Source organism: Nuphar pumila, chromosome 3 (genome assembly GCF_984573655.1).
Source record: "Nuphar pumila chromosome 3, dmNupPumi1.hap1.1, whole genome shotgun sequence".
Classification (NCBI taxonomy): domain Eukaryota; kingdom Viridiplantae; phylum Streptophyta; class Magnoliopsida; order Nymphaeales; family Nymphaeaceae; genus Nuphar; species Nuphar pumila.
In genome coordinates, this window is record NC_143251.1 from 41,349,669 (window position 1) to 41,375,941 (window position 26,273).

A 26,273-nucleotide genomic window follows, 5' to 3' on the forward strand; every position below is an offset into this window, starting at 1 on the left:
GTCCTGAACAACCTTAATCTATTCTCATCTCTCAAAGTCTTACGCGGCTAACTGTCACCGGTTATGACGCACTAAGGCATCATACTTCCTCAGACAAGCCCACCCTTCCGTGGAAGGTCCAAAACATAAACACTAACTCAAATCACTAACGATCTGATTCTCACATCTGTGTCCTGCATGTAATCATGCTAAAACAGAAAGTCGAAACTATGAATTCATAGTTGGCTATCACAAACAATCTCAGAAGATCGTCACAGCTCACCATAACTTTTTATGGTAAGCAAAAACACAAGATCCACATCGGATCGCTCGGTCCGGGAGATATACGACCTGACAAGGAATTACTGCCTAGAGAGTATACCTGATCTTGGACCATACACTTCCTCACAGGAGTTCACCGACTTCGCGGTTACCTGTTCGTGGACAGTGTACATCCTCACAGAGATTCTACCGCTCTAGCCGGGTCACCTGATCTTGATCATACATACCCCCACAGCGAAACCTTTGGGAAGCGGGTCCCCAACAAATGCCATATCCAATGAAAATCATTGCGATACACGCATCAACACAAATGACCATTCTCAGGGTCGATAGCCACTAATACGAACAACAAGATCAACGTCGGATCACCTGGTCTGGGAAATGTATAACCTCATAAGGAATTTCGCCCTAGATGGTATACCTGGTCTTGGACCATACACTTCCTCACAGGAGTTCACCGTCTTTGTGGCTACCCGTTCGTGGACAGTGTACATCCTCACAGAGAATCTACCACTCTAGCCGGGTACCTGGTCTTGATCATACACACCCTCGCAGATAATCCTTTGGAGATCAGGTCCTCGACAGACGCCCTACTCAGTGATACATGCTTCAATAATCGACTGCTCTGAACTATTGACCGCCTCGGGGTCAGTAGCCACAATATGGGCACAAGCATGCATATCAACAATATGCATCGTATCACTTCACATAGAAGCATATAATCCTACGCATCGTGATATTGCCACAAGGAATATTGCAATCCTCAAATAGGCCCTCAAAGCATGTGTAAACGACACATGAGTGTTAAAATATATGTAATTCATATATATATATATATATAATACCCGATAGGGGTATTTTTGTCATTTCACAAGTACCCGATAGGGGTACTTGTTTTTCTTATTTTATTTTTCTCTTTATTTTTTGTAAAATCTATTTTTTTATTTTTTGCTCACACAAAAAGGGCCCCACCATGTAGTCGATGGGGCCCCCTGTAACGACCTCAACTCATCCCCTTTAAAAATGCGGATTTTTTTTTTTTTAAAACAGTGCGGAAAACTTCCCAGAGACCCGGGGTCCTCACAGTTCCAATTCCAACTGGATAGCCACAAACCACAAAGGAACTTGCAACTAACATCCATAATTAACCATTACCTTTATTAATGAATTAAAAACTAATCTCGAAAATAAAGTGTCTGACTCAAGTAACTACTGATGACAATAAGCAAATAACAAGAACACTAGACTGAAAAACCAAAACAAAGAGTCACTCTGTCCACAAAGAAGACTGTCAAAACTCATTGTGACTCTCGCGCCCTCGCAGTAGCTGTCGACTTCACTGATCACCTGTTCCTGCGAAAAAACCAACGAAGTAGGGTGTCAGAATCGAAATCCTGAGCACAACTACTTCTTAATGAAACAAGTGAGATAATGAGTGAAGATGAGATATCATGCAACAATTAATGGAAATACATACAAGACAGCTTATAGCAATTGAGAATTTATTCATGCAACAATCATAATTGCTAAGCATGCAAAGACAGCAAAGCAGTAGCATCTACTAAAATTTCAGCATGCAACAAGAATTTAACATTCAACACCTACCCTCATGTGCTGAGTAAGGAAACCATCAAAGTATGCATGATCTAATGCATAACAGGAAAAATGCATGTCTTTTATGCAATGCATGAATCATTTTATTATCTTCCATTAAGTCTTTTGTTTTCTTATGCATGCCCTATTAAATGCATACAACTTTAAGTTTCTCTTTTTAATTACCGTTGCCCGCAGATACACCAAACGGGTACAAACCCCGAGGTTAAGTTAGGTTCCCAGGGTAGCTTAGCACACAATTTATATTTTATTACTGGGTTCCAACTTAGCCCTCGACCGAATCACCTTCGGAACATTAGACCTCCACATCTAATATCGTGGACACAAGGGGCACCCCACGCCCACAAGTGCCACTTCCTTGGTACCAAAAACAACAGCTGTGTCAAACACACCACTCCCGGGTAAAGTGGCGGACTCTCCCTAAAACCGTGGCCAGGAGAAGGAACCTCAATATCGGGTTCAGGGGACCAAAATTAGCACACGGAGTTTTGTATCCTCACAGTCTCCCCAAGACCGGATTTCTAAGATCCCCACTCTCCAGATGAGTGATCCCAGAAGGTTTATTACACTGTGCTTTATTATTACTTTTTTTTTAAGATTTAATTTCTTAAGTTTTGCAACATCATATGCAAAAAGAAAGACAAAAGCTCGCATCTACCTCGCGAGAGTCATCACAGGACTCCGGCCTGTGGAAACATATAGAACAGTGCAATAAAGCTGAAATAGTTATGAAGCATGATCTTTGAAATGCATTGAAATGAGTAAGGGGAAATATTCCCACAGCTCGGGTTTACCAAACCCTCGATGATTCATCTTGATCACCGGGACACTAATACAGGGATCACAAATTCAATACCATATTTAATTCCTAAGACATATCAGAATTAAACCATGGATGAATTATCATCTCATTCTAACCATTCAAGTTCAAATAAAAGGTGCCTATTAACATGATAATTTTGATGCAAAACTTTATTAAATAATATCAACGTTATTCTGACCATTCCAGTTCAAATAAAAGATATCTATCCTCATGATAATGCTGATGCAAAACTTCATTAACCAATATCAACTTATTCTAACCATTCAAATTAAAATAGAAATGCCTATCAGTTTGATAAATCTGGTGCCAATTCCATTTAAACAATATCAATTTATTCTAACCATTCAAATTAAAATAAAAATGCCTATCAGTTTGATAAATCTGGTGCCAATTCCATTTAAACAATATCAATTTATTCTAACCATTCAAATTAAAATAAGAATGCCTATCAGCATGCAAAATCTAAATGTTTTTCCATAAAATTTCATATCGATATATGAAAACACAATATGGGTCAACAAGGATGGATCAGAAGCTAAGAAAATATTTATATTCATAATGGAAGATTATGATAGATCACAAAGAGAGTTGACTTGATTTAAGTTGAAAGAGAAACATACACTGTATGTATCACAGCTACGTACATGCATCATAGTGATATATTCATGTATTAAAAAGAATACAAATTGAGACTTGTTATTGCTAAAAAAAAAGGCATGATTAAACATGATGTGTGTAGAACAACAAATCAGCTCAGAAGGCTTGTAACTTCAATCTCATCCTTCTCTTACTGTCCATATCTTAATCCAACAGCTTAAGCATCCTTTTTTTTTTTTAAGATGAAAACACCCAGCCCAACCCAGCCGACCCTGTCGGCTGGGTCCACCAGCATGTGCACAGGCCCAGTTTGGGCGTGTGTATGCTGTCAAAAAGAACAGCATACCTGCTACAAGAAAACTGATTTTTTTTTTTTTATATATAATTGTTTTTGTTACAACTCTACCCAGCCCAGCCGACCTTGATGGCTGGGCTTAACAGCATATACACAGGCCCAGTGTGGGCCTGTGTATGCTGTCAACAAGAACAGCATAAAAGAAATTTTATTTACGCACACTACCTGTTAAAATATCATGTGTATATTTTTTTTTTTGAAAAGGGGAAGAACACCCAACCCAGCCTACCTGGGCCCCAAACCATGCAGGAAAAGTTTTAAATCTGTCTTTTTTTTTTCCTTCAATACAACCAGAGCACAGCAGGTGCAAGGGGGTGACAGTGGAAACTATTCTCCAAGATTTTCCATCGACTGCTGCATGAAAATCAAACCTCCACCGATGCCCCATTTGAATCAAAAAGAGGTACCCGTACCTTTTTGAAGGGTATTCCGGCTATCGGATGCTGGGGACGCGAAACCACGGTCGGCTGGGTTGCCCCTTGCTGTTGCCGTGACAGGGAGCTCGCTGGAGGGCCTTTGATGGCTGTCGCAACTTTCCGGCGACCTCCTTTCCTCCGGCGTGTGCGCACCGAGCAAGCGAGAGAGATGGGGAAAGATGGGGAAGAGAGAGCCCGAGTGAAGAGGGCATAACCCTCTCTTCACCCCCCTTTTATCGACCCCAGGCCTCCTCCTTCCTCGCCGAGATGGGAGGGGGAGGTCGGTTACGCCTTGCGTAACACCCCCTTCCCCCCTTTCCTATTAGGGTTTATCGGGCAACCCTTATCGGGTTGCCCTTTCTGTTTTAAAAAGGCTATTAGTTGGGGTGGGGCTCGGGTCCGAACCCGGGACCCGCAACCCAGCCCCAAAACGAAATGGGTCCACAAGTGGATCCAAATGGATCCACTGTGGATCCTCGAATTAAATTAAAAATTTTAAATTAGAAAAATTTTCATTTATTTATTATTACCCTTTAAATCAAGATTTCAAATAATCAATCCTAATTACCCCCCCCCCCCTTTATGGGTCCTGGATCCGTAATGTGGATCTAGGCCCCAAATTGAAAATTTTGAAATATTTTCAAATAGGAAATCTCGGGTCTTACACTCCCAACGGTCACATTTGTGACCGTTGGGGGCTCCCAACGACTACATGCGGAGCCCCCTAGGTGGCTCTCCTTTTAAGGCCTCTTGGCCCTCTCCCTCTCCTTCTCTTGTGTATAAATAGGGGTGAACCCCTCTTGTATTCCTCACTCTTGAGAGCTCTCTCTCTTTCAATAAGAGGCATTTATATTTTTATGTGTTGTCTCTTGTGGGTTTGGGTATTAGCCCTTCTTTGTTTGTTCATTAGTAGATGTTGTAAGTGCTTAGTGCACTCTTTGCTTTTCCGCATATTTCATTACATGGTATCAGAGCCTTGTGTATGCTCTTCTTCTTAATATAGCTAGTGGTGTAGCTATATTTGTTTTTTTTTGTTTCTCTCTCTCCTTGGTATCCTCTTGTGAGTGGTTATTATGGAAGGAGAACAAAAGATTGATCTCTCCTTCAAGCTCAATGGCTCCAACTACATGATGTGGGCCGCCGCCATGGAAAACAACCTCAAAGGGAAAAAGCTTTGGGGATACGTTATGGGCACCATTCCGGAACCACAACTCCAACTAACTAAGATGGAAGGCGATCAAGAAAAAGCTCTTGAAGGAGATGCCCGCATGAAGGCCATTGAAGATCACCAATCTAAAATTGAAGATTGGGAAAGTAAGCATGCCAAGATTCTTGCTTGGTTCATGAACAATGTGGAGCTCAAGATTTGCGCCAACATTGCCAAATTTCGGATGGCAAATGAAGCATGGTTCTTCATGAAAGGTATGTTTACACAAAAAGACCTTGCTCGTCAATTCTTTCTTCAAGAAAAAATCCGGACTATCAAGCAAGGAGAAATGAGTGTTAGGGACTACTTTAGCACTCTTGGCCCTCTATGGGATGAGCTATCCTTACTAGAACCAAAATGGGTTTCTAGTATAGATGTGGAATTAAGGAGAGAACAAATGAAAAAAGAACACTTTTTCCAATTTTTACATGGGCTTAGGCCCGAATATGAACAAGTTAAATCATCCCTCCTACATAGATCTAAGCCTCTTCCCTTGGAAGATGCCATAGCCGAAATATGCCAAGAAGAAACCCGTCTTGGCATGATTAAAGGAGGAAATGATGTCTTGGCCGTATCAAAACCCGGCAACCATATGAAAACCTACAAACCTCCACATTTTGGAAGGCAAAATAACTATAATGACAACTATAGAAAAGCCATTTGCCATCATTGTCAAGAACCGGGTCATATAAGACCTAATTGCCCTAAGTTGAATGAAGCACCAAAAAATAAAGTTGCTTCCGTTGAAGAAGCTACTCAAAAGAAAGAGGAAGCAATCAAAGGAACGGACTCTTTTTCTCTTGCTCAACTATCGGAGGCACTACAAACTTTACTCAAGATTTCATCAACTTCGGGTGCCGCCGTAGCTTCCTCCTCTCCTCCAGGTATGTCGTCTTGGATCCTTGACTCTGGAGCTTCCTTTCATATGACCCCCCTTGAAAATGAGCTTTCCGATTTATGTAATAATTATAAAAACTCCTATGTTTCAACTGCCGATGGTACATCTTTACAAGTAAAAAGTTTTGGAACCTTAAACTTTTCAAAAGACTTCTTTGTGCCAAACGTGAGAGTTGTACCTCAACTTAATTTAAATCTCCTCTCTGTTGCTCAAATATGCGATCATGGATGTAAAATCTCCTTCTCAACTAAGGATTGCTCTATACAGGATCTCCGATCCGGGAAGCTGATTGGGCAAGGCCATAGAAGGGGAGATCTCTATTACATGAGCAACTTGAAACTCCCTATTAACTCTTTTTGTAACCATGTCCAAGATAAAAATATTGATATTTGGCATCAAAGACTTGGACATCCAAGTTTCTCAAAAATGTACTCCTTTCCATTTGGAAAGAAATTTTGTAATGAGAAACATTTTGTTTGTAAGAATTGTATTTTTGGCAAAATGAAATCTACTTCTTTTCCAAACCGAACTTTTGTGTCCAAAAGACCTTTTGAGTTAGTCCATTCGGATGTTTGGGGTCCTTCCCCCGTCATGTCTAAAGGAGGGTACTCCTATTATGTCACTTTCATCGATGACTACACTAGGTATGTATGGATCTACTTTCTCAATTTAAAATCTGAAGTCTTTGATTTTTTCAAAAAATTTCATATGATAGTTAAAAATCAATTTTCAAGTAATATCTCTACTCTTAGATCCGATTCGGGTGGAAAATATTTATCAAATGAATTTCAAAACTATTTAGAAGTAAATGGAATTTGTCATCAAAGATCGTGTCCTAGGACTCCCCAACAAAACGGCTTGGCCGAAAGAAAGCATAGACATATCATGGAAACCACTAGGACACTCCTTATTTCCAAAAAAATTCCAAAGAATTTTTGGGCCGAAGCGGCCTTAACCTCAACTTATTTAATAAATAGAATGATATCTTCTTCCTTACAAAATACATCTCCATACGAAAAACTATTTGAAAGAACACCAGACTTCAATAGATTAAGAGTTTTTGGATGTAAATGTTTTGTCCTTACTCATAAACGGGACAAATTATCTCCTAAAGCTATTGAATGTGTTTTCTTGGGTTATGGAGAAAATCAAAAGGGTTTTAGATGTTTTGACTTGAAAAATAACAAACTCTATGTATCCAAAGATGTAACATTTTTGGAAAATGAAAATGGTTTTGTGAAAACTAAAGATATTGACGAAAGTGAATATACTTTTTTATTTGATCTTCTATCTCAAGAAGATGAGACTCCTCAAGAAGAGGAAATCTCTAATGAGTCTTTGAATGACCTAGAGGAAATTCCTCTTGATAATGCTATAGATGAGAATAATAGACCAATCCAAACATATGTTAGGCGTGGTCAACAAACTCAGATAAGTGCCTTAGAAAAATACTCTCAAGGATCCGACATTGAAGAAACATCTTTAAGGAGATCCAGTCGGATCTCCAATCCTCCAAATAGGTTTGTTTCCTATGAGTCCCTAACTCCTAGATATAGATCATGTTTAATTGCGTTGCATTCATTTCATGAACCTTCACACTATAATGAGGCCAAAAATATTCCCCAATGGGTTGAAGCCATGAACTTAGAGCTTAGTGCTCTTGAAAAAGCTAAAACTTGGGAAATAACTTCGTTACCCATTGGAAAGAAATCAATAGGATGTAGATGGGTCTTCAAAATTAAAACCAAGAGTGATGGTTCATTAGAACGTTATAAAGCACGGTTAGTAGCTAAAGGATATGCTCAGGAATATGGTATAGATTATGAAGAAACCTTCGCACCTGTTGCGAGAATGACTAGTGTTAGGACTCTTATTGCTATTGCGTCTGTGAAGAAATGGCCTATCTATCAACTCGATGTTAAGAATGCATTTCTAAATGGCGAATTAAATGAAGAAGTTTACATGGATCCCCCACCAGGAGTATGTATTGGTAAAAATAAAATTCTTAAACTTAAAAAGGCATTATATGGTTTAAAACAAGCTCCAAAGGCTTGGCATGATAGATTTAGTAATGTAATAACAAGTTTAAATTTTCGTTCATGTTATACTGACACTGCTTTATTTATGAAAAGTGCAGGGTCTTCAGTAGTTATTTTACTACTTTATGTTGATGATATGATCATCACAGGAAGTGATGAGCAAGGCATTAAGGATATTAAAAAGGTTTTGAAAGAAAATTTTGATATGTCTGACCTTGGTTTCTTAAGATATTTTTTAGGAATTGAAGTGGCGTACTCTCCTCGAGGGTACATTCTCTCTCAGATGAAACTTGCTGCTGACATCTGTTCCAAATCAGGTATCTCCGATGATAAGAAGACAGAAACCCCAAAAGTCATCAATGCAAAATTAAGGTTGGAAGATGGAACACCTCTCGGATCCTACTCCCTACCGGCAACTTGTTGGGTCTCTAACCTACCTATCCATCACACGGCCAGACATAACTCATGTCGTCCACTCTGTCAGTCAGTTTCAACATGCACCTACAACTGTGCACATGAGTGCAGTCTTAAGGATCGTCAGATATATCAAAAATACCATAACTAAGGGAGTTTTTCTTTCTTCTGCCTCGTCACTTGACTTAATTGCTTATACTGATGCAGATTGGGGAGGAAATCCCAATGACCGAGTCTCAACTACCGGTTTTTGTGTTTTCTTAGGTGACTATGATTTCGTGGAGATGCAAGAAGCAACACAAAGTATCATTGTCCTCGACGGAAGCAGAATATCGTGCTATGGCCACTACAACCATGGAACTTGTGTGGCTAAGAAGCCTCCTCAGTGATATGGGCATTGTCATCTCTACTCCTTCGAAGATGTGTTGTGACAACAAAAGCGCAATCTATATTGCAAGCAATCACACCTTCCATGAGCGTACCAAACATATTGAGATGGACTGCCATTACGTTCGGGATGAATACCTAAGAGGAACTATAGCACTACCTTACGTCACATCAGAGTACCAGTTCGCAGACTTCTTCACTAAGGCTCTTGCGGCTCTTCGGTTTTTGTTTCTCCTTAACAAGCTTTCGGTTATATCCCCGTAAAGCTTGAGGGAGGGTGTTAAAATATATGTAATTCATATATATATATATATATATATATATATATATATAATACCCGATAGGGGTATTTTTGTCATTTCACAAGTACCCGATAGGGGTACTTGTTTTTCTTATTTTATTTTTCTCTTTATTTTTTGTAAAATCTATTTTTTTATTTTTTGCTCACACAAAAGGGGCCCCACCATGTAGTCGATGGGGCCCCCAACGGTCACATTTGTGACCGTTGGGGGCTCCCAACGACTACATGGGGAGCCCCCTAGGTGGCTCTCCTTTTAAGGCCTCTTGGCCCTCTCCCTCTCCTTCTCTTGTGTATAAATAGGGGTGAACCCCTCTTGTATTCCTCACTCTTGAGAGCTCTCTCTCTTTCAATAAGAGGCATTTATATTTTTATGTGTTGTCTCTTGTGGGTTTGGGTATTAGCCCTTCTTTGTTTGTTCATTAGTAGATGTTGTAAGTGCTTAGTGCACTCTTTGCTTTTCCGCATATTTCATTACAATGAGAACGCGCAAATATGGCAATTCAGTTTATTCTATGGGCGAAGGGTAACTAACTCTACCTGTCAGCCAAACAAAACAACTGAATAAGACAAGCACTCATAACAATGCTCGTAAAACATATAATTACCATAAAATGGCTCAGTCCATCAACAAGTAATTAAATTAATCGTGAGGCATTAACCATTACATCATAAGTCATTCATAAGCAATCATACGACAACAGTTATATCACAATATGTAAGCAGCTTATAAGACAAGCAGCCACATCAATCCTAGTTGCCACTAGTTCGTAGATTACGAGCTGTATGCAATCACATCAATCATAAGGGATGCAAGCCAACAAGTGCTACGCTACAATAAGCACCAAACAGTTCGACCAAGGGATAAGTAAGTCACATGCTAATATGTAGCAACTGGCATAATGCTATCATTATAAGCATTTAACTAGTATGAGAAGCTCCTTATTACTCCGTAAAGAACTGCATAAGCAGTTTAACCAACTAGAGTAACGCCTTGACAGACGTGTACAACTCAACGAGTAGCATACTGAACTATCGAGCAAGCAAGCGAATTAGTAGTGCAAGCGAAGCAGTAGTGCAAGCGAATCTCACGACTCAACGACCAGTGTGAACAGACCTTATGTTTCGATAATTACGAACCTGCGGGTACGCACAGGCAAAACGTAGAACCAACTGAGACTAGTTTGGGCGTCTGTTATTCTATGCATTTTCAATAACCCGAATAGTTAGTTGAGTTCGCTCCAAAGGGATGGCTTTAGCCGAGAGAGGATTCCCCAAAGGAGGCTATGCCACGGACGCATCCAACTTCTGCAGAAGTGTTGAGCTAACTAATGTAGCCCCTTTCCCCTAACTCCAATGACTGGGGAGGCCGGATCGTTGCCCGTAGGGTGGTTGTTAACAACCTGTCCATTGGAGTTTGTACCGCTCTGTCCTCTCTCTTGACAGACACAAAAAAGCGAATAGGTACGTTAGGGGTTGCTTAACTAACGACCCATTCTATGCTGTGGTATTTAAACCACTCGAGCATCTTGCCTGTGAAGGCGAATGTGAGGCCATTTAGGTGATTACAACATTTTGCATTTAGCGTTGTTCGAGGTCACACGACCGTCTCATCCGATCATCGCAGTACTAGACGTGTCGTGCACGACTACAAGTACTCTAGGATGAACGGGGTATAGCTTGTCAATAGAAGCCTCAACAGGAGTGTTTCACAAAGATATAAGTTTATCAATTTTACTCTATCTTTTGAAACAACAGTACCTTGTGCCAACATTATGCATGTAATTATCTCGAATCACATCCGCTATCAGGGTATCTACATGACTCGATATCGGCCTCGATAGACGGGATATAGGTTTCTCAACAAAACACTCGCTAAGAAGTTCGCTCGAACCCCCAATTCGGGATCACCCGAGATATGCCAAAAAGGCGAGCAGAACCAGCCAGTCACATCCTTCCAAATGCTTCGATTTGGAGCAGTCTTTGATGCTTTTGCGCAGCTCCCTGAAATCTCAAGTCGAGTCTGCAGGACTGCACACACGAAGAGCCAGGATCCTTGAGAGGTATCCCTCTCCTTAGACGAGGATGTGTCGCTCGCTCCCGACTGAACTCTTGTCGCAAGGGGTGAGTGGCAAATGCCCCTTGCATCATCCACGAGGATGCCTTTAAGGCATACGCAAAGAGCAAGAACCTGCACGTCATCTACAAAAGCAAGGCAATACCAACACCTATGCAAAAGCAAGAGCCTAGGCGCAAAGCGCGACGACAAAGTAAAGGCGGTAAGCAGAAGTGCAACGCAAACCCTCGCACAACGCGCAACGGCAAGTAAAAACTGTAAGTAGGAGTGCAACACAAAACCTGTGTGCGATGCGCAACGGCAAAGTAAAGGACAAGGATCGTGAAACCGCGTCCTTGAGTTAAATGCGTACTCGTATAAATATATATGATATATATGCATATATATTTATTTAATTGTTCTTTTTAGTTAATTGAACTCAATTCAATTGTCCAAGTCTTCTGTGCAATCTTCCCCTACCTTTGAGAGTTGCAAACTTGCTATCGTCTGCGGATGTACGCGATTGGCGGCTCGGGTCGCGAAGCGCGAGCAGGGTTCGTCGTACGAGCTGCAAAAGTAATGATCTTAGCAAGCTAATACCAAAATAGAAATTCATGGGCACTATCGCCGTCCTGACGTAAGGGAAGCAGAGGCAGGGGCATCGTGCACATGCGCACCTGTCAGCCAACAACGGGGAGGCAGGGTTGCACCCCTGCCTTATGAAGGCACGTAGAAGGCCGATGCGTCGCCCTGCTTGCCAAAAGAGCAAAGAGACAGGGGACCAAGCCCCCACCCGTTAGTACAAAGGAGGAGGCAGGAGGCTTCTCCCCTGCCTGCCGAATATAGCAAGTGGCAGGGGCTTGGCCCCTGCCGGTCGAGCACGTAAACAAGCAAGGGGCAAAACCCTTGCCTGACGCTCGAGAAGAGGGAGCAGGGAGAGGCTCAACACCCTCCTCTGCCGTAACAGGTAGCAGGGAGGGGGTCGGCCCCCTCCCCTACCATACCAGTAAGCAGGGAGGGGCTCGGCCCCTCCTGCATACTGTGAAGGCAGGGAGGGTCGAGCCCTCCCCTGCGAAGATCGAAGGCAGGGAGGGCTCGAGCCCCTCCCTACGATATACAGAGGCAGGGAGGGTCGGACCCTCCCCTGCGCACCTAAATGGGGGAACCGAAAAAAGGGGCAGGGGCCGATGGCCCCTGCTGGCACAACTAAAAGGGGCAGGGGCATCGTCCTCTGCCAGAACAGCCAAAAGAGGCTGGTAAAAATGGGCAGGGAGGAGGGGCTCGGCCCTCCCCTGCCGGAGTGAGACGCAGGGAGCAGGGAGGGGAACTCGACCTCCTCCCTCGTAACAGCACCTAGGGAGGGGCTCGACCCCTCCCCTGCTAACAGAGGCGTCGGGAGGGGACTGGGCCCCTCCCTTGCAAAACCCATCGCAGGGAGGGGGCTCTGCCCCGCCCCTGTGGTTTTAAGGCAGCAAGGAGGGGGCTTTGCCCCTCCCTTGCGATTGAGGGAGGTAGGGAGGCGGCTCAGCCCCTCCCTGCACAACAAAGAAGTGAGGGAGAAAGAGACGGGAGAAATAGGGGGAAAGAGGGGTGTACCTGGTGGTCGCCGGCGGCGGCAGCATCGACGTCGGAGGGAGGTCGCAGGTGGCGGCGGGTCGGCAACGCAGAGGAGCGAGAGAGACCGAGAGGCGGTGAGGGAGAGAGACAGCGAGGGAGGGGTTTCGTGAACCTCCCTTGCCTCGACCTTAAAAGGCACGGGAGAGACGGTCGGGGTGTCCGACCGCCTGTCCCCCCTTTGGATCCGGGTCGGGTCCAAAACTGGATCCGACCCGATCCAACAAATTTTTTTTTTGGTTATTACATATTGTGAGTTTGTATTTTGGCCATAAGTGACACTTTGTATTTGTGTGTTCTTGTAGCCCTTAGAGGCACTCTTTTATACTCTTTTTGTTTCATTACATTGTATCAAGGCCTTGAGCTCTTGGAGCTTGTGAATTCAAGATCATGCTCATATTGAAGGTTCGTGTGCTCGTGTAAAAGCCTCTTGCTGAAATATTAATCAACTTCTCTCTTCCATTCTTCTTTTCCTCTCTCTCTCTCTCTCCAATGGCTGATAAAGAGGTTGTCACCATTGTTCCTATCAAGTTCGATAAGAGCTACTATAACATGTGGGCCACGATGGTGAATAGGATACTAATGGATAAAGAGTTGTCGCAATATGTTGATGGTTCCACTCCGGAACCTCAACCTATTCTCACAAAAACTACTATAAGAGAAGATGGAGAACCTAAAGAAGAAAGACTCAAGGAAAATCAGAGAGAAAAGGCTTTGTGGGATTAAAAGAAAGCTTATAAAGAATGGGAGGTTGGTCATGCCAAGATTCTCTCACTCTTTATGGATAGCATGCATGAAGAACCATGCTCCAACATACTTGAGTTTGAGAGGGCGAACAAAGCATGGGAGTTTGTCAAACAAACTTATACCCAAAAAAATGCCGCTCACAAATGGGATTTAAGAGATCGGATTCATAATTGTAAGCAAGGTAACAAGACCATTAGAGAGTACTATAGTACTCTCAAAAGGCTTTGGGATCAACTGGCCAAACTAGAGCCAATATGGGAGACTTCTAATGATGCTCTCCAAAGAAAGAAGCAAATTCTTGACGAGCAACTCCAATTTATGAAAGGCCTTAGACCCGAATTTGAACAAGTTCAAGTAAATATTATTCATAGGAAAAAAAATTGTCCCTTACATGAAGTGTTGGCCGAAGTTGTATGGAAGACACAAGGTTAAAATCCATGTCCGAATCCAAAGAATCTAAAGATAATGTGTTAGCCGTATCTAGAACCCGACGCCAACACCTATACCTACAAGCCACCTCAGTTTTCCAATCCTTATTATGGGAAACCTTGCAATGATGATGGGAGAAAGAAGATCATATGGCGCAATTGTGAAGAATCGGGGCATATTAAACCCTATTGCCCAAAATTCAAAAAAAGAAAAAGAAAAGGTAGCATTCGTGGGAACTCCTCAAGATGACAACAGTTGAATTGATGGAGATTCCAAATCCATTGGAATCATGACCTTGACTCAACTCATAGATGCCCTACAATCACTCTTCAAAAATGCCTCTTTCTCCATTTCGAGAGTCGCAATCTCTACATCATCTCCTCCTGGTAAGGTTTCTTGGCTTTTAGATTTTGTAGCTTCTTTTCATATGACCTCAATCAATAAAGGAAAATTTTGTTTTGATTTTCGAATTTAAATTTTTATTAAATATAATCAGAAGCAAATGGGAATTCGAAATATAAATTCGAATGAATCTAAAGGTTTTAATGAATTTAACTTGAAATTGAATTCCATGAGAAATTGGAATTTGAAGATAATTTAGAATTTAATTCAATTTGAATTTGGATCCAATTAAATTAATTTGGATATGGTATTGGATTTGGATCTCGAATAGGTCCAAAATCCATTTTGAAATTGGATATGGATTTATATCTAATTCAGATAGAAGTGGATCCAATCTAGATCCAGGATCAAATAGGAAACTTAGATTAGGTTTTAATTAATTTTTTATAAATAAATAATATTTTTAAATAAATATAGTAGGTAGGATCCCAAGGGTGGCTCCCCCCCCCCCCCACTATGGACCCTCCTACCCAAAAAGAAATTTTCAAAAAAAAAAAAACCAACGTAATCCATCTAATTAATATATTACCTAAACTTAAAATCATTTAGATGCTTTCTTAAAAATTAAATACAAGAAATAAGGGAAAGAAAACCTAATGAAGTGAGCAAGTGAGGGTCACCCCTCCTACTTAAATGAGTTGTCACACTTATGAGACCCTCCTTTTTGGGGATCCAGATAAATGAAGAAGGGAGGATCGACCCCCCCCCCCCCCCCCCTTCTTTCTATGGAAGTAAAACCAAATAAAAAAGAAAGACGATAAGAAAAAAATAAGGTAAGAAATAAAAAGAAGAATCAAAAGACTTTCCTTGTAGGAGGAGGGGCACCAAAAGGGAAAGGAGGTGCGCCCCTCTCTCCCTTCCAAATTCGTGTGAGGCACTACTTAGTAGGGAGCCTCACACGCCACTCCCTCTCTATCTCCCTATCTTAATCTCTTTCACTCTCCCTCTATCGATTTTCTCTCTCTCTTTTCCCTCTCATCTCCTTCCACACGACAAGGGTGTGGGGACTCCATTGACAGAGTTTGTGATTGACCGAAAAAGGGTACACGTCCGAGGGCCGACCACTGTAGCAGTGTGAATCAATCGACTGTGCTCGGTTTTTCCCCAAACTTTCGATCCATTTAAGAGGTAGGATCTTGGACCTCGGTATGTGAGTAATGGGCCAGCATAGAGGACTATGCTGGAACGCATGTTATTATGCGTATTGATCCACCTTAAATGGTGAGATCGATAGCATAACACATGTAGCTTGTTCACGTAAATATGTGTGTATTACTAGATGGATAAAAGAAAGAAATAGATATGGAGAGTGTCGTTTAGGTCTACAAGGGCATATTCTGGCGATTTGGTCGAATTATTGCATTGAAATGAAAATTGAACAACTTGCTTTTGAGGTGTTGCGAAAAATGCAATTTTTTTTTCCTTCATGCAATAGAGAACATTTAATAACAATAAAGATCACAATCTAAACATTAAAGACATTTAACATGCATTAAGGAACAACATCATGCATTCATCAATATATCACAATTAAGGGAACAAGTAAATATGCATGATCTAATGCATAGTAGAAATATGATGATTGCAATGCATGCATAATTTATTATCTTTAATCAAGTTTTCTTTCATATGCATGTCCCTATTATGATGCACACACATTTAAGTTCTACTTTTTATTACCATTGCCCGCGGATACTCATAACGGGTAAAATCCCCGATGTCAAGTTAGGTTTTCAGGGTAGCTTAGCACATAATTTGTATTTTATTACTGGGTTTTCAAACTTAGCCCTCGATCGATATCAGGAAATAGCATCATCCATCGGAATATTAGAAATCATCATCTAATGTCGGGGACACTAGGGACATAAGCATTCACAAGTGTCACTTTTCTTGGCATATCAAAACAATAGTTGTGTCTACACACCACCCCCCGACAAAGTGGCAAAGTCTCCCTAAAACCGTGATCAGGAGAAAAACCTCAATATCGGGTTCAGGGGCAACAACAATGAACACAGAGTTTTAGTATCCTCACGGTTTTCCCAAAACCGCAATATCCAAGATTCTCACACTAAAGGGACATCAAAGAAACATAAATTACATTGTTCTTTACTTTCTTTTTATGTTGTTATTAATTCATCTGTTTTACATTTGTAAATCAACATGCAGAATTAATAACATAAGCTTGCAAATCAACATGCCAAGCTCTTTACGGGACCACAACTCGTGGGATCATGGAACAGTGCAATAAAACAATAATATCACATTTGATTTTTGCAATGCATAGAACAACTAAAACAAAGCACAACGCACGCTCAAGGCTCACAGAGCCCAGGATGATCCATTTGATCATCAATGCATTTATATGCAAAAATCATGAATAACATGCCATTATGCATACTTTTCCATGCTTCTCAATGCACATTCATTTGTGACAACTTAAAGTTATGCATGAATAATATACATTTGCATGTGCACGAGTTCACCAATTCATTTTAATTGCATGCTTTCATTCCATTCGCATGTTCCTGTCAAATGCATGCTCCAATTCACATGTTCATGTCACATGCAATGATTTCGTGCAACACACACTTTAATCAATCATGTGAGCATTCAAGTAATGATGCACGTGCCAAATACATCGATTTAGTGTATGTATACGCATAAGATGCAACCTTGCAAATATTACTTTGAGTAAACATGATATGTCAAACACAAGAAAATGAAACCTATTATTCTTTTACATGCATTGGACTGAATGTCATATAAAAAAGAAAATCTGGAAATTTACAAGGATAACTGAGATTTTCATATGCTATCACGACCATCACTTGTGCATATACTGAAAATCCAGTCACATGAAACCCATGTATATTCTCAACACATACTTTGGAATGCACACGTCAATGTTACCTTGATTAATCATATCATACCAAGAAAAAATTCCATTCATTACCATGTATTTAAAACAGCCCCACCTAACAGGAAATCTGGAAAAAAAATTTGTAAGATGCTGCCAGCACACGGCTAACTGGCTGAGCCCTGATCCAGTCCAGCCGACTGAGTTTGGCTGGGTCTGGCAGGGCACCGCAGTGCACAGGGTGGGCTTGTGCAATACTTGCCAGAGCCTGGCAGTCAGCCGAGTGTCACTCGGCTGGTTGCCAGCCGGCCCATGCCAAAAAAAAAAAGTTTACTTCTTTTTTTTTTGTTTACCCAGGCCGTGTGGCTGGCCTGGCAAGGTCTGCCAGGCCTGGTGTCCGTGTCCAAGAAACCATAAAATCAAATGCAATTGATGTCATTGACGTCAATGAAACTAGGGCTTTTTTATAGGAAAACTGAGTTACCAGTCAAATCAAACCTTCTAGGAATAAGGGTAAGATGGCAGTGCACAACTGGTGGGTTTCGTCACTTATTGTTACCCAAGTGGTGATTTGAAAACGTAATTGCTAATCTAGGTAGTTAATTGTAATATCTCAAAAGGCAGGCATGTTTTTGTAAATATATCAAAAGTTAGGTGCCCTTTTGTAAATTGCTTGAAATCATACAACTGTAAGTTTATTTATGTTTTAATAATTTTCTTTTAACTTGGACAATTTTGGACATATTTCACATAGGTGCAGGTGTGGGTCCGGGTGGGACACGGGTGCTTTGGGGGTGCAGAAGCACCCACGTTACATAACTTTTGATGTGTTTCATTTCATTGCTAATTTATTATCTTTAGTTGGTTTAATATGCATTTCATTTTTCTTTTTTCTTCACTTCCCTTATCTCATAGAACCAGTGTTGTGAAAAGCGTTGAAGCGTAGCGAGGCGCTCCACCAAAAACCGAGGCAAGGCGTAAAGCGTAAGCCTCAAATATTTTTTTTGAAAACTTTAAAAAAATATCTAAAAATATAAATAAATAAATAAATAAATGCTTTATTGATGAAATAACAACCAATAAGAAATAGAAAATCTCAAATAAGTACTAAAAAATATGAGATTAACATATAAAAGTAACTAAAAACTGATTACATAACTGGAAAATATATGAGATTAACCTACAAAAGTTAAAATATATGAGATTATTCTAAAAAAATATGAGATTAACATATAAAAGTAACTAAAAAAATGATTACATAACTGGAAAATATATGAGATTAACCAACAAAAGATAAAATATACTAAGAAACTGATTACATAACTGGAAAATATATGAAATTAACCAACAAAAGTTAAAATATATGAGATTATTTTTAAAAATATGAGATTAACATATAAAAGTAACTAAAAAACTGATTACATAACTGGAAAATATATGAGATTAACCAACAAAAGTTAAAATATACTAAGAAACTGATTACATAACTGAAATAACTGGAAAATATATGAGATTAACCTACAAAAGTTAAAATATATAAGATTATTCTAAAAAATATGAGATTAACATATAAAAGTAGCTAAAAACTGATTACATAACTGGAAAATATATGAGATTAACCAACAAAAGTTAAAATATACTAAGAAACTGATTACATAACTGAAATAACTGGAAAATATATGAGATTAACCTACAAAAGTTAAAATATATGAGATTATTCTAAAAAATATGAGATTAACATATAAAAGTAACTAAAAACTGATTACATAACTGGAAAATATATGAGATTAACCAACAAAAGTTAAAATATATTAAGAAACTAATTACATAACTGAAAAATATACGAGATTAACCAACAAAAGTTAAAATATAGTAATATACTAAGAAACTGATTACATAACTGAAATAACTGGAAAATATATGAGATTAACCTACAAAAATCTTGTTGATCATGTCTCAGAAATCTTGTTGTAAAATTTTTTTTTTTTTTTGCGCCTCAGACTTGCACCTTGAGGCACAGAGGGCCGCGCCTCAAGGTGAGGCGTGCCTTTTGCGCCTCAAGGCGCGTTTTTTATAACACTGCCATAGAACAATAGGGTGCATTTTGTGGCCGTTTACCTTTTTGGATGTTTGATAGCTAATGTATGGTTTTGATAATCTTATAAAATCTAAGACCGCTTTCTCTCTTTCGGTCATTATAGTCTTTGAATTCATTTTTACTCGTTACTGGTGGCAGTAATTCCTTAGATATTATGATCCTTCCAATTCCAAACCCTGACCAACAGAATTTTCTTTCCTTTTCTTTTTTCCTAGTGATTTTTGCAATCATTCGATGTAAACTGCTAGAGTGCATTGGATTTACACCAGTTACAGTCAGTTGGCATTCAAATGTATTGTCATTCTTGATCATATGTGTCTGTGTGCTTGTGTGAAAATGTGCATTTGTAGCATATGATCAGCCAACTTGTGTATGCAGAGAGTATGGGATTCGATCTGCTGGTGCCTCATCAGATGACATTGATCTTTGTGCTGTCTGCTTGGAGAGAGCCTGTACTGTTGCTGCTGAAGGTCAGTTTCACGTTGGTCCTACATACTGCTGCGCTCTCTTTCTAAGTTCTTATACTGAGATATTTTCATTTTTTATGCTTTTTTTCTTGTCAAAATTTTGATATAAAAGAGTTTAATCTACACTAGCTAAAGTTGATATTAGGTAATATGGTTCCCATTTGCCTTAGTAGTCACTAATGATTTTAACCAAATCCTTCTAATCTAATCTAATGAGTTAACCAAATCGTTCCAGTCAGAAAACATGAAAAGTCCCTTCAGTTCTAATGCCATCTAATCTTTTGTTTGGATCAGGCTTACTTATGATTTATGTGCTTTTAGGGATGCAAAGAGAGAGAGAGAGAGAGAGAGAGAGAGAGAGAGAGATCATCCTACTTTTGTTCTAAATTTTGGGGGAAAAAGGAGTTAGACTTCTTCCTTTTTCTCTTATAAGTTTTCTTTCTATACTTGTTTTTGTGGATTAAAAACATTTAAGGAACCCAAAAAGAGAAACTAACTTCACATCACCACCTTCTTTGACTTTGACCTTGACCTTTCCTAGAGGAGGGGTGGTCAGGCTCATGGGTGTAAATTTTCTATAATGTCTTGGTGGAAGATGCATTGATTCAGCACACTGATTTCTCACGGATAGGATCTCCAACTTGTTTTAGTTTCTTTTCTTGATGAGAAATTATGGCTATTAATAATTTCTGGCCCTTAAAGACTTCTTTGGAATACTTGATTGTGAATCGTCATGAAACAAGCATTTGATAATCCATTGACATGTCTTGTGTTCACTGCACTTAATGTACATGTGTGTGTGTCCGTGTCTGTGTGCATGCATACATGTGGTGTGGGATGCTCTTGTGTGTGGATGTCTTATGCTTAACATCAACTGCTGCATTTAGTAGGCACTAATGAGTTAACCAAATCGTTCTGCCAGACTGCGCCTAAAGAATATTGGGTGATTATTTGACATTAATTGTCACCACCAAGGTCATTTTGTAAATTGATAAGGAATTGGCATAAAAAGATTGATTTTTTCCAAACGCACGGCTAAAATATCTTTTTCTTTTTATAGATTTATTGTACTCTACTGATGGCAATTAATGCACAAAACCATCATGGCATTTTAATCTTCTGAGGAGGCAAAAAAATTTGTTTAGATGTTAATTTCCACGAAAGTCTGGAATGTTAAAAATGCCTTGTGCATGCATGGGCAAACATGCACCGCTAGAACGTGTTAGGTCGAAACTCTTCCTTTGTGTACATCCAATTACCAAAAGCCAAAGTATGAACTATTTACTAAGTCATAGGGATTCGGCAAACCAGGTTCCGCACCCATGTCGACGCTACGCGATGTGGGTGCGGCACCCGATGCGGTCAACCCGACCCTGGGTGCGGTCAACACACCCGATCATTTTGGTCCAATTTTTGGACTTAAAAAAAATTGTGCTCGATGAAATGGGTTGTGAAGAGAGGATTAGGGAAATTTTTTTTGCCCTAATCCTCTCCTCTCCTCTCCCGTGCTCCTCTCCTCTCTCGCTCGCCTCCTCTCCTCTCGACGTCTCTCAAGGGAGCCCGACGCCACCTCCTCCTCTCCTTCGTCACAGACCTCCGGCGATCGTCGGCGTCAACCCCACCCACAACCCCGATGACGGCCACTCCTCTCAGGTAACCTCTCCCTCATCCCCTTCTTCTTCTGATCTTCTATTTCCGACAGGCCGGCGGGGGCCGACGCCTTGCCGCTTGTATTTGACCTATCAGTAGGGCCTTTTTGCCCCTGCCCTTGATTTTTTGGCAGTCCGGCGAGGGCGACCCCCTGTCGCCTGCTTGCAACCTATCGGCAGGGGCCTTTGGCCCTCCCTCATGTTGTCCGGTAGGGGGGTCTCCCTCTGATTTCAGGGGAGGGGCCGAGCCCCCCTCCCCGCTTCCCTGTTTTTGCAAGGGAGGGTGGTGAGCTCCTCCCTGCTCTCTGATTTTTCGACAGTCAAGGGTGGGGCGAGGCCCCAACCCTTCCCCCCCTCCTCCTCGTTTTCCCTGGACGGGCTGGGAGTTGGGCTCGGCCTGACAGACCGAGCCTACCCCTCAACCCTCCTTTGTGAGCTGGGCTCGGCTTGACTGACCGAGCGCATCCCTCGGCCTTCTTTTGCGAGCCAGGGTCGGGCTCAGTCTGACAACCGAGCCCACCCTCCCTGCTCCCTCTGATTTCAGGGAAGGGGCCGAGCCCCTCTCTGCTTCCCTGTTTTTGCATGGGAGAGGGGTGAGCTCCTCCCTGCTCCCTGTTTTCCCGACAGTCAGGGGTGGGGCAAGGCCCCAACCCTTCCCCCCTCCTCCTAGTTTTCCCTGGACGGGCTGGGAGCTGGGCTCGGCGTGACAGACCGAGCCTACCCCTCAACCCTCCTTTGTGAGCTGGAAGTTGGGCTCGGCCTGACTAATCGAGCCCACCCCTCAACCTTCTTTTGCGAGCCAGGGTCAGGCTCAGTCTGACAACCGAGCCCACCTTTGGCCTTTTGTTTGTCATTCTAGTTGGATTTGGGTTCGCTTCGACTAGGTACCTTTCAGTATTTATTTATATATACTACTACTATATTTTTTAAACTTATTATATATGTTATTGACTTTGCACTCAATATTATAAATCTTGAATCTTGATTGTGTGCATAATTGATTTTAATATAATTTTTTTTTTATGTTTTTAGGACAAAAATGACGGATAAAGCAAGTTTTTAAAACTCGCCGAGTTAACTCGTTGACTCGGCTCAACTCGGCCCTCCAGCGAGTCAACCCGGCAAGGCAAACTCGATTTGCCAAGACTCGGGCGAGTTCTGGGATGTTTGAAATTTGATTTTTGAGTTTCAAATTACAGTTTCAAAATATATAAGTACATATATTTTAACAAGGGTTACCCCCAGATTTTGTATAAAAAATAAAATAAAAATTATTTAAAGATAAAAAATCATTTAAATCCATAGAATAAAATCGCCATGCTGTTGGAAGTTGGAACTATTGTTCACCCGGTGCTATCAACTTATTCTAGCAAAATATTTTAAAGAAATGATTCTCACTATATATGGAGGGTCAAATGTGCCTATAGGAAGTCACATTTAGGTTTCATCATCCATTTGTTATGTGAACAAGCATTGTACAGATTCAAATATTAGTAGTCTTTTTATAGTTGTGCCATTAATATATTTCTTGCATAGTTTTCATACATGAGAAAATTGCTTATTTACGTTGATATTGGGCATTCTGTAAACTTTCAATATGCACATATATCCCTATTTTACATTTATGGATTTGTTAGAGAGGGAATTGAAACTTTTAAAACAAGCTAGCATATATGATTGGCCATTTTAGGAGCCGTAGGTAGTAGCAGACTGAACTCATGGTGACTACATCCTCTAATTCAAGTCATGAATTAGTCAAAGTGCTTGTATAGATATCGAATTCAAGCAAACCTCTATAGCTCTTTGCAGTTGTTTTTATATTCTTACAGACATTTGGACAGTTGTGATACTGTCTCTTGGAATGTTAGCAAGTGGGAAAAATGTAGTGCCGTGTTGATTACAGTTATGGCAAAGAAATAGAAAACTAGAATTGCCTCCTTGCCTATTCCTTTGCTATTCAAAGTACATTTCCAGAATTAGGCTAAGAAATGGACTTAATGATTATCCACTCCATTGATATTCCATGATGTGTCTTATGTAGAGGTTATAAAATGAATATCATTATATCAGGGCATATATTTGTCCATATCTCCTTTTTGCATGTCATATTAAGTGATTCTGCACACCTTTATATGTTTAAATGGCAATTTATATATTGTTTTTCTTTTAAAATCAAAAGTTAACAAAACCCGGTCCGAGTCACCGAGTTGGCTCACCGAGTCAATAAAGAATGAGTCGGGTCCCGAGTCACGGGTTTTAAAACCTTGGGATAAAAGGAAAGGACTTGCGTCATCCTCATCCCCACATGTGAGTTCTGTTGTTAGATTTGCTGATAGTTGCAGTGGGAGTGATGATGTAGGGCTACTATGGGTACATCTAAATAAGCTTGCAAAAACAGGAGAAGGAGGTGGTGGAAACAAGAGATTTTGATGCAAGCTCTGTGAAAGAGATTTTGTTGGGTCTTACAAAGAGTGAAGGCTCATTTGTTGAAGATACCAGGACATGGCATTTCAGGATGCAGAAAAGTTGATGAGGTAATGTGAATACAATACAAGAAAATATAAGAAGAATATGAGAAGAGAAAGGCAATGAGTGATGCTTGTGCAATTAGTGTGCCATTTGGAAGCCACCAAGAAGATGCTGAAAAAAAAGAAAAGTCAATGTAGGAGGTAGAGGAACGATACAAGCAACATTCAATACATATGAAATAAAGGATATGGATAGAAAAGTAGGGAGGTATTTTATTCTAGTTCACTCCCATTTAATGCGGCTAGAAATCCTTATTGGAAGGATTTAGTAACATTTTTGGCAAATTGTAATTTGAGTGGCTATATGCCTCCAAGTTCAGAAAAACTACGAACTAAACTTCTTGCAGAAGAGAGGGCAAATGTGGAGAGGTTGTTGGAGATTAAAAAATATTCATGGGAGCAAAATGAAGTTTTTATTGTTTCTGATGGATGGATGAATATTCAAAGGCGTCCACTGATTAATTTTATTGTTTGTTCGCTTAGTGGCCCAGCATTCTTGAAAGCAGTTGATGCATCTGGGGAATATAAAAATGTGGAGTATTTGAAGGAGTTGTTTATAGAAGTCATAAAAGAAGTGGGTGATCAAAAAATAGTACAAATCATTACAGACAACGCTCCAGTTTGTAAAAGTGCAGCGTTGAGTTTGGAGAGTGAGTATCCTTATATTTTTTAGACTCCTGCTGTAGCATACAACTTAAATCTGGCCCTAAAGAGCATCTGTAACCCCAAAGAAGAAGAAAATTCACAAGCATATGCTTTATGTTCATGGATTGAAGATTTAGAAAGAAATGTCAAAAGCATTAGGAATTTTGTTGTTAACCACTATCATGCTAATGCTATATTTAATAGGCATTCTGACCTGAAATTGTTGAAGGTCGTCAAAACACGTTTTGCGTTCATCATTGTGATGGTGAAGAAGATTAAAAAAGCGAAGAATGATTTGGTTAGCATGATGACTGATAAAAATTAGACATTTTATCATGCTGATGATGATGTCAAGTCTCAAGAAATTAAGAAATTTATTGTTGATGATGAGTTTTGGGATAAAGTGGTATACTTCCTTCAATTTACGCAACCTATTTGGGAAATGTTGAGAGAAGTTTATAAGGATGAGCCCATGCTTCATAGAGTTTATGAAATGTGGCATAATATGATTGAAAAAATACAAGTTGTAGTTTTCAAGCATGAAGAAAAAAATCCTGCATTAGATGATTAATTTTTTTTTAATCATATTCATTCAATTTTGGTCAGAAGATGGGATAAGAGGAATACTCTTTTGCATTGCATGACACATTCTCTTAATCCAAAATATTATGCAAAAAAGTAGCAGGCAAGTAGTATTGGTCGTGTCCCTCCAAATTTAGACCCAGAGCTATCAAGACATAGAAATATGTGTATGACAAGACTTTTTCCAGAAGCATATCTTCTAAATCAAGTCACACAATAGTTTGGAATATTTTTATCTTCGAGATTATATAAACCGACATTACTTGCGAGAAAGGAGGATAATATAGATTCTATCACATGGTGGTCAACATTTGGATGAGAAACAACTCTTCTTCAACATCTTGCATTAAGATTGCTATCGCAGCCTCCTAGTCCATCTTGTTGTGAAAGAAATTAGAGCACATATTCTCAATCCACAACATGAAGAGAAACAAACTCACTAGCAAGCGTGCAGAGGATTTACTATATGTTCATTCAAATCTTTCACTACTTTCGCGAATCAATGATGAATATAGGTACTAATTTGCTCTTTTAGTTATTTGATTATTTCTTAGTTTTTCATTTAAATATACTTATATTGTATTTAATATTTTCAAATTGGGTTTGTAACGCAGACAAGAAACATCCAAATTTTGGGATGTAAACCCAGAAGAGTGTGACTTCAAGGGAGAGTTTGATTTCAACATGACAAACATGGATTTATCTGAGCTCAGTCTTCCTTCTAATAATGCATTTTATGATGAAGAAGAAAATTATTAAGATTAATTACTTCATCGTCATATACATTGTAGGATATACTTTTGGTATGTAATTTAGTTCTTTTATGCTTTACTTATTTGATTGATATTTAGGTTGATTTAATTGCGGTGTTAGTTTTTGTGATGTAGAAT

General features: G+C 40.0%; 2 protein-coding genes across 2 annotated transcripts in view; both read left to right on the forward strand.

Annotated features, from left to right (window-relative positions):
• Nucleotides 1-26,273, forward strand: part of LOC149842695 (E3 ubiquitin-protein ligase XBAT33-like) — a 73,250-nt gene that overhangs the window by 43,247 nt on the left and 3,730 nt on the right. Inside the window, exon 9 of the mRNA XM_089999368.1 lies at nucleotides 19,891-19,982. Coding sequence (XP_089855494.1) covers nucleotides 19,891-19,982 — 92 coding nt within the window. The remainder of the gene's footprint in view (nucleotides 1-19,890; nucleotides 19,983-26,273) is intronic.
• Nucleotides 5,135-17,884, forward strand: LOC149842696 (uncharacterized). The gene is made up of 3 exons (XM_090002158.1): nucleotides 5,135-5,488; nucleotides 6,026-6,628; nucleotides 17,772-17,884. Exons 1-3 carry the CDS (start codon nucleotides 5,140-5,142, stop codon nucleotides 17,882-17,884), a joined length of 1,065 nt encoding a protein of 354 aa, XP_089858284.1. The 5' UTR covers nucleotides 5,135-5,139.

Coding starts and splice junctions, on each gene's coding strand:
- LOC149842696 (XM_090002158.1), top strand. CDS start 5,140: ATGGAAGGAGAACAAAAGATTGATCTCTCCTTCAAGCTCAATGGCTCC. Junction 5,489..6,025: donor AGCATGGTTCTTCATGAAAG/GTATGTTTACAC, acceptor CCGTTGAAGAAG/CTACTCAAAAGAAAGAGGAA. Junction 6,629..17,771: donor TCCATTTGGAAAGAAATTTT/GTAATGAGAAAC, acceptor TTGTTTACCCAG/GCCGTGTGGCTGGCCTGGCA.